This window comes from Scyliorhinus canicula, chromosome 7 (assembly GCF_902713615.1).
Source record: "Scyliorhinus canicula chromosome 7, sScyCan1.1, whole genome shotgun sequence".
Taxonomy (NCBI): Eukaryota; Metazoa; Chordata; class Chondrichthyes; order Carcharhiniformes; family Scyliorhinidae; genus Scyliorhinus; species Scyliorhinus canicula.
This window is the reverse complement of record NC_052152.1, coordinates 124,837,443-124,849,980: the sequence shown is the minus strand read 5'-3', so window position 1 is coordinate 124,849,980 and position 12,538 is coordinate 124,837,443. Positions and strand designations below refer to the sequence as shown.

The 12,538-nt window shown below is 49.7% G+C and overlaps 1 protein-coding gene across 1 annotated transcript in view; it reads left to right on the top strand.

Moving 5' to 3' along the window:
• The window catches only part of LOC119969126 (synaptonemal complex protein 2-like), a 458,660-nt gene that overhangs the window by 269,624 nt on the left and 176,498 nt on the right, over positions 1 to 12,538 (top strand). Inside the window, exon 10 of the mRNA XM_038802343.1 lies at positions 5,655 to 5,797. Coding sequence (XP_038658271.1) covers positions 5,655 to 5,797 — 143 coding nt within the window. The remainder of the gene's footprint in view (positions 1 to 5,654; positions 5,798 to 12,538) is intronic.

The following is a 12,538-nucleotide window of genomic DNA, read 5'->3' as shown; positions in this document are numbered from 1 at the left end:
GCCAGCTGAGGAAGGCCAAAGGGGCTGTCTACGGATATGGGGAGAAAACGAGTAGAATGCTGGGGCACCAACTTCGCACAAGTGAGGCGGCCAGGGAAATTGGGGAAGTACGGGATAAGGAGGGCAACACGGTCATAGACCCAGAGGGGGTGAACAAAGTCTTTAGGGAGTTTTACGGTAAATTGTATGAGTCAGAGCTTCCGTGAGTCAGCTGACCCAGAGCTGGGGGGTGGGGAGGAGATGAAGCAATTCATGGGGCAGCAGGGTAGCATGGTGGTTAGCATAAATGCTTCACAGCTCCAGGGTCCCAGGTTCGATTCCCGGCTGGGTCACTGTCTGTGTGGAGTCTGCACGTCCTCCCCCTGTGTGCGTGGGTTTCCTCCGGGTGCTCCGGTTTCCTCCCACAGTCCAAAGATGTGCGGGTTAGGTGGATTGGCCATGCTAAATTGCCCGTAGTGTCCTAATAAAAGTAAGGTTAAGGGGGGGGTTGTTGGGTTACAGGTATAGGGTGGATACGTGGGTTTGAGTAGGGTGATCATGGCTCGGCACAACATTGAGGGCCGAAGGGCCTGTTCTGTGCTGTACTGTTCTATGTTCTATGGACCAACTGAGGTTCCCAAAGGTGGAAGAGGATCTGGTGGAGGGACTGGGGGCCCCGATAGAGCTGGTAGAGAGTTTACGGGACATGCAGTCGGGCAAAGCCCCGGGGCCGGACGGCTACCCTGTAGAATTCTACAAGAAATTTTTGGAACTGCTGTGCCCACTCCTGCTAAGGACCTTCAACGAGGCCAAAGAGAGAGGGACCCTCCCCCCAACAATGTCACAGGCTGCGATTTCACTCATCCTCAAACGAGAGAAAGATCCGCTGCAGTGTGGATCTTATAGACCGATATCGCTCCTGAATGTAGACGCCAAACTGCTGGCCAAGATCTTAGCTGCTAGAATTGAGGACTGTGTCCCTGGGGTTATAGGAGAGGATCAGACAGGCTTCGTCAAGGGCAAGCAATTGAACTCCAATGTATGGAGGCTCCTAAATATCATCATGATGCCCTCAGAGGGAGGGGAGGCAGAAGTGGTGACGGCAATGGACGCGGAGAAAGCCTTTGACCGGGTGGAATGGGAGTACCCGGCAGTGGACCGGGTGGAATGGAATTTAAGCATTGGCATCGGTTAATGAGGTCAGTCAATAAGAGGGTCATTTAGGAGTCTGGTGACAGTGGGGAAGAAGCTGTTTAAAAAAAGAGGGGCAGCACGGTAGCATGGTGGTTAGCATAAATGCTTCACAGCTCCAGGGTCCCAGGTTCGATTCTCGGCTGGGTCACTGTCTGTGCGGAGTCTGCACGTCCTCCCCGTGTGTGCGTGGGTTTCCTCCGGGTGCTCCGGTTTCCTCCCACAGTCCAAAGATGTGCGGGTTAGGTTGATTGGCCATGCTAAATTGCCCTTAGTGTCCTAAAAAATAAGGTTAATGGGGGGGTTGTTGGGTTACTGGAATAGGATGGATACGTTGGCTTGTAGGGTGATCGTTGCTCGGCACAACATCGAGGGCCGAAGGGCCTGTTCTGTGCTGTACTGTTCTATGTTCTATGTACCTGTGGGAAGTGCTAAGAAGGTTCGGATTCGGTGAGGGGTTCATAGGTTGGGTCCAGCTACTCTACCAGGCCCCAGTGGCAAGTGTGTGCACGAACAGGGTGAGGTCGGAATACTTTAGGCTCCACCGGGGGAAAAGTGCCCCCTCTCCCCGTTATAGTTCGCCCTTGCGATAGAGCCGCTGGCTATAGCGTTGCGGACTTCAAAGAACTGGCAGGGGTTGGTTCGGGGGGAGGAGCATCGGGTCTCGCTTTATGCGGATGATCTGCTCCTGTATATTTCGGACCCACCAGAGGGGATGGGGAGGTCATGCAGATTCTGAGGGACTTTGGCAATTTCTCGGGGTGCAAGCTAATCGAGAAGAAAAGTTTGTGATCCAAGCTAAGGGGCAGGAAAAGGGACTGGGAGAGCTTCCACTAAAATTGGTTGAGAAGAGCTTTCGGTACCTAGGGATACAGGTGGCTTCAAAGTGGGATGCCCTCCACAAGCTTAATCTATCTCGGCTGGTAGAGCAGATGGAGGGGGACTTCAAAAGGTGGGACATGCGGGCAGCACGGTGGCCTACTGGTTAGCACAGCTGCCTCACGGCGCTGAGGTTCCAAGTTCGATCCCGGCTCTCGGTCACTGCCCGTGTGGAGTTTGCGCATTCTCCCCGTGTCTGCGTGGGTTTCGCCCCCACAACCCAAAAAAAAATGTACAGAGTAGGTGGATTGGCCACACTAAATTGCCCCCTTAATTGGATAAAAGAATTGGGTAATCTAAATTTATTTAAAAAAAAGGTGGGACATGCTCCTGCTATATCAAGTGGGGAGGGTGCAGACCGTTAAGATGACGGTCCTCCCCAGATTCCTGTTCGTCTTCCAGTGCCTTCCCATCTTCATCCCTAAGTCCTTCTTCAAGCGGGTGAACAAGATCATCTCGGGATTCATATGAGCAAAGAGACTGTACCTGAAGCGCAGGCGAGGGGGGCGTGGGCTGACGCTGCCGAGCTTTTGCAGCTACTATTGCGCGGCTAACGTAGCCATGATTAGGAAATGGGTATTGGGGGAGGGATCGACGTGGGAGCGGTTAGAGGTGGCCTCATGTAAAGGTACCAGCCTAGGGGCACTTGTAACGGCACCTCTGCCGTTCTCACCGGCCCGCCTCTCCTCTAGTCCGGTAGTGGTGGTGGCATTAAAGATCTGGGGTCAGTGGACAAGGCCCAGGGGGGTGAAGGCAGCCTCAGTCTGGACCCCGATACGCAACAATCACAGATTTGTCCCGGGCAGGATAGATGGAGGGTTTCAAAGCTGGCATAGAGCAAGCATTAAAAGGATGGGGGGCCTGTTCATAGACGGGACCTTCCCCAGCCTGAAAACGCTAGAGGAGAAATTCAGCTTGCCCCCTGGAAACGCTTTCAGATACCTTCAGGTACCCGCCTTTCTGAAAAAGCAGGTGGTATCATTTCTGCTGCTACCCCCACGTAGGGTACAGGATAGGGTGGTCTCCAGCATCTGGGTAGGGGAGGGGAAGGTTTTGGACATTTACCGGGAACTCCAGGAGGTGGAGGAAGCCCCAGCGGAGGAGCTTAAGGGCAAATGGGAGGAGGAGCTAGGTGGGGAGCTGGATGCGGGCCTGTGGGAGGACGCCCTAAACAGGGTCAATTCCTCCTCCTCATGTGCCAGGCTTAGCTTAATCCAGTTTAAGGTGGTCCACCGGGCACACATGACGGCAACCAGGATGAGCAAGCTCTTTGGGGTTGAGGATAAATGTGCGAGGTGTGCGGGAAGCCCTGCAGATCATGTCCATATGTTCTGGGAATGCCCGGCTCTTAAGGGATTCTGGCAGGGATTTGCGAAGGCAATGTCCAAGATCTTAGGCACGCGGGTGGTGCAGAGTCCAGAGATAGCGATCTTTGGTGTGTCAGACGATCCGGGAGTTCAGGAAGCGAAAGAGGCCGACGTGTTGGCCTTTGCTTCTCTGGTAGCCCGGAGAAGGATCCTTTTAATGTGGGGGGACTGGAAGCCCCCGAGTGTAGAGACCTGGGTTAGTGACATGGCTGGGTTTCTCAGTCTTGAGAAAATAAAGGTTGCCTTGAGAGGTTCCATGGCGGGGTTCTCTCGGAAGTGGCAGCCGTTCCTCGACTTTCTAGAAGAGCAGTAAAGGTCAGCAGCAGCATCATCCTGGAAAGGGGGGGGGGGGGGGGGGAAATCATTGTGCTGTATTGTTCCTTTCTTTGTATATATGGTTAACATTTGTTTTTTATTTTCTTTGTTCTGTTATTTGTTGCGTATGGTTATGCAAAAATTATGTTTTTTGACAAAAATTTTAATAAAGATAATTCAAAAAAAAAATAGACCAAACTCTCCAAGAAATTATACTTTTGAAGGAGTTTAAAAATTCAATTCCAGATGTCGTGAGAATTCGTGTGGAAGAGCAGAGGGTTAAAACTGCGAGGTTAGCAGCAGAAATGGAAGATGATTATGAATCAAAGCTTTGTTTCTGACATCAGTTTCAGCCTGTGAGGGATAGAAACTGGGGACATGAGAAATACTGAAGTGGTAAAGGAGATCTGATGGGAGATAATAAAGAGAGTGTACCTCAGATTAAAAAAGAAATCCAGGAGGGTGGAAGAGAAATGAAAAGTTTTAAATGTTTTCACTGATAAATTAGGCCATGTAAAAAGTCAGTGTTGGTGGTTGAAGAAAAGCACTGGGAAGGCTGATATGGTAAAGCAGGATAACAGGGTTTGTCAAAGTGGTAAAGATAAGCCCAAGTTACTTTCCTTGGTCATACAATCGGACAGGGACGAATGGTCTCACGGCTGTGAAAACAAAAGTTATTGGGGAGTTTCCAATACCCTCGACACAAAGGGAAATAATGCGATTTCTGGGTATGAGTGGATTTGATCGAACATTTGTGAAAAAATTTTGTAGCGTGGTTGCTCCACTGGTGGACTTGATGAAGAAACGTTGAAAATTTCAGTGGACAGCGGAGTTTCAACAGGCATTTGACTTCCTGAAAGCTGTGATAACCAATGCTCCTGTGTTGGAGAATTACAAGGGACTTCTGGATGTTAATAAGGAAAGATTAATATTTACTTGAAATGAAAATCGCTTATTGTCACAAGTAGGCTTTAAATGAAGTTACTGTGAAAAGCCCCTAGTCGCCACATTCCGGCGCCTGTTCGGGGAGGCTGGTACAGGAATTGAACCATGCTGCTGGCCTGCCTTGGTCTGCTTTCAAAGCCAGCGATTTAGCCCTGTGCTCAACAGCCCCTATAGAATATTGTATCTGTGGGGAAGATTGGTGTTGATAGTTGTTAAGATGTTTACTGTGGGTTTATAAAGTGCTACCTGGTTTCATAAATAAACATTGTTTTAATTTAAAAGTACTGTAGATTTCTGTTGCATCACACCTGCAGAGTAAGCCCGCGTGTTCCCCATAAACACAGTCTGTTAAACGTTGTGGGTCAGGTGGACTCCATAATACATTTTGGAGTTCTCTAAACCTTGGTCCATAACACTGGGCTGACAGTCTCATCTTCAAGCGGTCACCCACCTCCTTGATCGAGTCCACCACCCGGGCCAGGTCCTCCAAACTTTCCTTCCGCTGCTGGGTGAACTTCTCATTTTGGAAGCTCACCACAGTTGGTCCAGTGTCCATCCACCACTGAGTTGGCACAGCCGGACCCTGCCCTTCCGCCATCTCCGCATGCGTTGTCTGCTGCTCACTTGCCTCAACCAACTGGTTCACTTTTTTCCGAGCACTTCTGGACCGCAGCTCCATAAACTAGGGGTCTGTAACTTTGTGCACTGTAAGTTTCTATGATTCAATAAAAAGCAGCCAAAATGTATTCATACTCACAAATGGAACTGTGCAGAATTTCAACTCATTACATTTCCATTGAAACCTGATCTGCTATTACTCAATTTAAAAAAGAAACTCCATAAATTCAACACTAAAACGTTACAAAACTAAAACAACTTAAAAAAGTTGGAAACTAATGTACACAAATTAAAGTGCTCTGTTCAAGTTTTGAGAAATATTTAATCCAGTTTGTCAATTGACTTCATTCTTTATTACAGATTATAATTTGCAGGTTGCCATAACAGAAAGTCTGTGCAGAATGACACCCGAGACTCAGAGGCAAGAACTGGCTGACCGTTGGTTTTGCATGGATTTCATTGCTGATGCATTTAGAAGAATCAAGGATTCTGAATTTGAAACAGTAAGGACAAATAATTAATAAAATTAGCACATACTTCAAATATTCAGCAGGCCAATCAATAAAACTAGTGAGAGAAACAAAGTCATCAGTTTGATGATGCTTTCCCTATCCTGACTAACCATATGTGCTGGAAATGATGTCAGTTGCAGAAGATTGAGCTCTGGTTTTTGGAACTTAAGCAATACTGAGACACATCTGTTAGGTTGAGAGCACATTTATTGATATGGTCACCACACAGGTCATTCATGTATAGAATGCTGGTCTGGAAGGTGGGATGGGGTGGGGGGGGTGTGCTTGCGGGGAGAAGGTGGATGATCTGTGATGATGCTGCTGCAACAACACGTTGGAGCTGGCGGCCTCGTGAGCTCTGAATCCTTTGTCTCTTGTCTCAGATGCAATGCATCTTCTAGCCCTCTCAGCAAATGCTGAAGGGAAACTTTGGAATTCACAGAATAGAGAACTTATGGAAAAGCTTAATTTGTAAGCGACATTCAGTGGCACGAACATACATCAGAATTACATAACTGGGCATAATTGGCTTGTCCATCAAGGTTTGGGAATGTTAATAAGCAAGTGGGTCATTTGTCCTTCAGTTTATTTGATTTATTTTAACTATTAATAAATTTGCCTCAGAATAGTGTTTGGTCACTGAACTGGCAATTCACCAACCTAGAACAGTGCTCTGGTGTCCTGGGCTCAAATCCCACCATGGTAGATGGTCAAATTTGAATTCAATAAAATCCTTGGTATGTAGGACAAAGCAGCCTGCATGATTTCTCCCCCTGCTACAAACATTCATGATGAACAGTGGCAGCCGTGTCTACCATCTACAAGATGCACTGCAGTAACTCACCAATGTTCCTTCGACAGCACCTTCCAAACCGACGACCACTACCATCTGGAAGGACAAGAGCAACAGATACCTGGGAACCCCACCACTGAAGGTTGCCCTCCAAGTCACTCACCACCTTCACATGTTGCTGGAGAAACATCCTGGAACTCCCTCCCTAACAGCATAATGGGTGTATCTACACCTCAAGAACTGTAGTGGTTCAAGAAGGCAACTCACCACCACCTTTTGAAGGGCAACGAGGGATGGGCAATAAATGCTGGCCTAAACAGCGATGCTCACATTCCATAAATGAATAAATAATAGTGCAACATTAACAAACTGTCTATTAATAAAAAGGAAAAGAGGAATATATATATAAAGAAATAACAGAACAACAGTCTATCAGTTTACCGAATCCAAAACTCCGTCCTCCCCTTTACCCAGACATACAAAAGACAGCCACAAGGCAGGGGGCGGCTGCGCTGGAAAACAGGGCTGGCAGGTTGGTGAATCCCATCCAGTGTTCCTAAACTGCTATTTTCAGCACTTCTGTATGAGGCAGCAAGTGTAATGGACAGGTAAGTCGAAAAGCAGTGATTTATCACAGTTTCTGCCTGAACTGCTCTTTAGCTTCCAGGCAGGAGGGACTGATGGGGGTATTTCCGATATGGAGCTCTCTGAAATTGGGGTCTCTGATATGGGGTTCCCTGATGTAGAATCTTGCAGCACAGAAAAAGAGATATTCTCTCTATCGAGCTGGCACCAACAAGAACGACCCCATATCTTGCGCTAATTCCAATTACCAGCACTTGTACCATATCCTTGAATGTGATGGTGTTTTAAGTGCTCATCCAAATGCTTTTTAAAGGTTGTTAGGTTTCCAGCCTCCACTACCTTCCCTGGCAGTGCATTCCAGATTCTCACCCCCCTCTGAATGAAAGATATTTTTCTCAAATCCCCTCGGAATCTCCTGTCCCTCACCTTAAAACTATGGCTCCTTTTGATTGCCCCCTCAACGAGAAGGAATGGTTGCTTCCTATTTACCTTGTCCAAGTCCCTATTAATTATATACACCTCAATCACATACCCTCTCAGTCTTCTCTGCTCTAAAGCACACAATTCAACCATATCCAGTCTCTCCTTATAGCTCAGATGCTCCATCCCAGGCAACATCCAGGTGAGTCTCCTATATACCCATCTGGTGCAATCACGTCCTTCCTATAGTGAGGTGACCGGAGCTGTACACGGAACTCTAGCTATGGCCTAACCAATGTTCTGTGCAGCTCCAACATAACCTCCTTGCGCTTATATTCTATACCACGACTGATAAAGGCAAGTGTCCCATATGCATTCTTAACTATCCCATTCACCTGCTCTGCCGCCTTCCGCAATAGTCATAGATGTTTACAGCATGGGAAAAGGCCCTTTCGCCCAACTTGTCCATGTCGCCCAGTTTCTATCACTAAGCTAGTCACACTTGCCCGCATTTGGCCCATATCCCTCTATACCCACCCTGCCCATGTATCTGTCTGACTGCTTTTTAAAAGGCAAACCATACCCGCCTCAACCAGTGCCTCTGGCAGCACGTTCCAGACGCTCACCATCCTCTATGTGAAGAAATGACCCCTCTAGTCTCTTTTGTATCTCTCCCCTCTCACCATAAACCTATGCTCTCTAGTTCTAGACTTAACTATCATTCAATTGAGGAAGGAGCAGTGCTCTGAAAGCTAGTGATTTGAAACAAACCTGTTGGAGTTTAACCTGGTGTTGTAAGACTTCTTACTGTACTCACCCCAGTCCAACGCTGGCATCTCCACATCACCTCCATCTTTGGGAATAGATGTCGACCTTACCTATGTTCCTCATTATTTTATAGACCTCTATAAGATCACCCGAAGCCTCCTACGCTCAAGAGAAAAAAGTCCCAGCCTATCCAGTCTCTCCTTATAACTCAGACCATCAAGTCCTGGTAGATCTGTGAACAATTACCCCAAGATCTGTCTGTTCTTCTGAGCTTCTTCGTGTCCTGCCATTCACTACATACTCCCTTGTCCTGTTTCTTCTTCCAAAGTGCATCACCTTGCACTTCTCAGGGTTAAATACCGTCTGCCACTGCTCTGCCCATCTGACCAACACATCTATATTTTCCTATAACCTATGATCCACTTCTTCACATTCAACTATTGTGCCAATCTTGGTGTCATCTGCAGACTTACTTTTCATTCCCTCCGCGTTCTTGTCTATAGCATTTAGATGTACAACAAACAATAAGGGGCTCAGCACTGATCCCTGTGGTACGCTGCTGGACACTGACATCCAGTTACTCAAACAGCCTTCTACAACCACCCTTTGTGTCCTATTACTAAGCGGCATTCACAAGTATGGGGCTCTCTGATATGAGGGATTCTTCATTAAACCAGTCATTACTCCTGCAAAATAGATTTGTGAACATGTAATATTCGTCTTCTTCTGGCTCACATTCCACGCCATTACTTTTCGCATTCTTTTCAAAGTCATCAGTATTCATCATCGGATTCAGCATCGTTTGCAATAATTTCTCCTGTAAAATACAATATTGCACACAGAATTATGTGTTCGCACAGGAGGCAGCCGATTTCAAAGTCAGCATTGAGCTTTGCTGCAAAACCTTTGCTTAAGATTCCATGCTGTGGAACCTCAGGAGGACCGAAGAAATTAACGAATGAGTCATTCGGTACAGTTTTCGTGGCTGTTCAGTGAGTACTTCGACCTTTATGCTTCGGCTTGGTTTTAATTGTTTTCAACGTGACATTTTTCCCCTTCTTCCAGTTGATATTGCAGCCAGTGCACCCTATTATTTCGAGCTCATCAAGGAATGAAGAGTCAAGCTTGTCAGTCCACGATTCCATCTGGTATACTTTCATAATTACTCATTTTTAAAGTACTCATTAGGCTTAAACTTCAGAGTTTTTCATGCTCTGAACATTTAACATTCCCATCTTGTAGATGCTTTAATATGGGTTCAACATGCTCCTGTATCATGCCACTAAGTATATACACCTTCTTGAAGACTGTTAACCAGAAGACTGGAATGCTCTTTGGCTCTTCCTTTTCTTCATCTGATTTATCGGGCGGAAATCTCCGCTGGTGGCCAAAATCGTGGAGGCCGTTGTGAACTCGGCCGAGGTTCACGACGGCCTCGGGGCCCGCTCCCCGCACCTAATTCACCCCCACCCGGGGGTCTAGGAGCGGGCCCCCGTCATTCCCAGCTGCGACCTCGGCCGCCGGAAATGACGCCCGAACGGCGCTGCGTGGATGTAATCTGCGCATGCACGGATGACTCAGCGCGCAGACGACACGAAACCCGCGCATTCGCAGTGCCATCTTTCTCCACCGCTGCCCGGCAAGACGTGACGGCTTGATCTTGCTGGGCGGCGGAGGGGAAAGAGTGCGTCCGTTTTGGACGCTGGCCCGACGATCGGTGGGCACCGATCGCGGGCCTGTCCCCTCCGGAGCACAGTCGCGGTGCTCCCGTCCAAATCGGGCCCCTGGATGCTCCAAACGGGCATCCGGCGCCTGTTTCACGAATGCAACGACCAGGTGTGGTTGCGGCCGTGGTGAAACGGGCGTGAAGGGCCGGCCGCTCGGCCCATCGGGCTCGGAGAATCGCCGTTCGCCGTGAAAAACGGCGAGTGGCGATTTTTCCGAGAGGAGGGGGGGAGAACCGCGGGGGCGCCGGGGAGGGGCGTAAAAAATGTCGGGAGGCCCTCCCACGATTCTCCCATGCCACGTGGGGAGCGGAGAATTACGCCCATCATCTTCTGCCTGGAATTCTGATGAATCGTCATCAAATTACTGCTGGGACCTGTTGAGCTCGGCTAGCCACCTGTCTTCTGGAGTATACAGTTGCTCAACTAAGTTTAGGGATTCACATGCATTTGTTCCTATGATGGACACGATTTTCATGTCCAATACATAAAATGGCAACACGTACGCTGTGCCTTGTACGCAAAACTTAAGTTCACATTCACCAGATCATCTCCATCTTTTTTGTGCCGTAGTGTACCGGCAGTCCCAGCCGATCAACGACTTTCGGTTGCATGTACAGCTTGCGCAAAGCGGATCGATTGAGGACGTTGGTTCTTGTTCGGATGTCGAGGTCACATTGTACCAGTGAGTCATTTAAAAACACCATCGTTTTCCACCTGGTTTTGATGGGTTCAGGTGTGAAAGTACATATCATTAGCGGGCCTGACACCCTATGCTCCGGGGCCTCCGCAATTCACCACCTCCAATGGGCCGATTTCCTGAAGGCGTGGTTCACTTGTGGTTTTAAAAATCGTGAACCGGGAGTCCTGGCAGCTGAGTGAGAGAGAGGAAATAGGTAATGGTGTGGAGTGACTGCGGGCTGCCGGCCTAGACACTGCCTGTGGTGGGGGGCGAGCAGGCAGGTTATAATGGTGGTTACAGGTGAGGGGCAGCACGGTAGCATGGTGGTTAGCATAAATGCTTCACAGCTCCAGGGTCCCAGGTTCGATTCCCGGCTGGGTCACTGTCTGTGTGGAGTCTGCACGTCCTCCCCCTGTGTGCGTGGGTTTCCTCCGGGTGCTCCGGTTTCCTCCCACAGTCCAAAGATGCGCGGGCTAGGTGGATTGGCCATGCTAAATTGCCCGTAGTGTCCTAAAAAGTAAGGTTAAGGGGGGGGGGTTGTTGGGTTACGGGAATAGGGTGGATACGTGGGTTTGAGTAGGGTGATCATGGCTCGGCACAACATCGAGGGCCGAAGGGCCTGTTCTGTGCTGTACTGTTCTATGTTCTATAAATATATACACAGTCAGCCCTAGCCCCATAACTCAACTGTGCTCTGCATCCGTGCCAACTTAATTGGTGTCTAACTTTCTGACCTTATGGACCCTGACACTGTGCCGAGGTGGTCCCCCAGACGGGACAGCAAGAGTGGAGGTGGCCTGCTGTGTCTCCTGCCCGTTGACGCATGACTCCTGGGGTGACCTGGCCTGGATGGGCCCGGCCACTACTCGGGTGTCCCGGGTGGCGTGGTGCCATCCCGTTTTCCCACTGGCCACCACATACACCAGGGACAGGGGGGGTGGGGGGGGGGGGGGGGGGAGTCCGAGGTGCTGCAGTTTTCCGGCATTTCCCCTGTGGGAGTCACCGGCACGGGCCCTGTTGCCTCCTCCTCCCTTGGGATGACCGATGGCCCCCGGGCTGCACCATGGGATGGGGATGCGAGCAGTGCCATTGCCTCTGGCCCCATCGCCACCTGGCGCGGCCAGTCCTGGAGACCTGCTCTGGTCTCGACCAGAGTCTGTACATTTGTGGCCATGGAGCACAGGAACCTGGGAAATGCTGCCGACGTTCTCAGCCATGGCGTGCTGTGACCGGACCAGGCTGAGAAATGCCGCTGCAATTTCCAGGTGGCTTTTGTGGACTGCCTGTGAGAGGGCAACCCTGTCCTGGGCCTCGGCCCCTGCCTGCACAGGGCCAGGCCCTGGACACACTGATCCATATCCGACACCGCTGCCCCCATTGCCTCCACTGCGGACGCCACCCATGCGGTGTCAGCCTGGGTGACACTCATGGCTGGAACCACACCCTGCTCCTGCACGCGGATGGACCCCTCCCCCTGTGCCTGTAGGTGCTGAATGCCCACCGCCATGCCCTCCTGTGGTCCCTGGGTCTCTGACTGCACCTGCACTGTGGCTGGAACTGTATGTTCCTTGAACCCGGGACCGGTCTGCACCGCAGCTGGTTCCTGGGGCTGGCCTGCCCTCCGTCCATCCCGCCCCTCGGCTGCTCCTACCTCCACTTGCTGTACTGGATGCAATGTCAAATAGTCTAATCATAATAGCCTCTGCACTAATATGCCCAACTGAGGTGATAGTTCCTGGGTTGCTTGAGGGTGTTGGAGA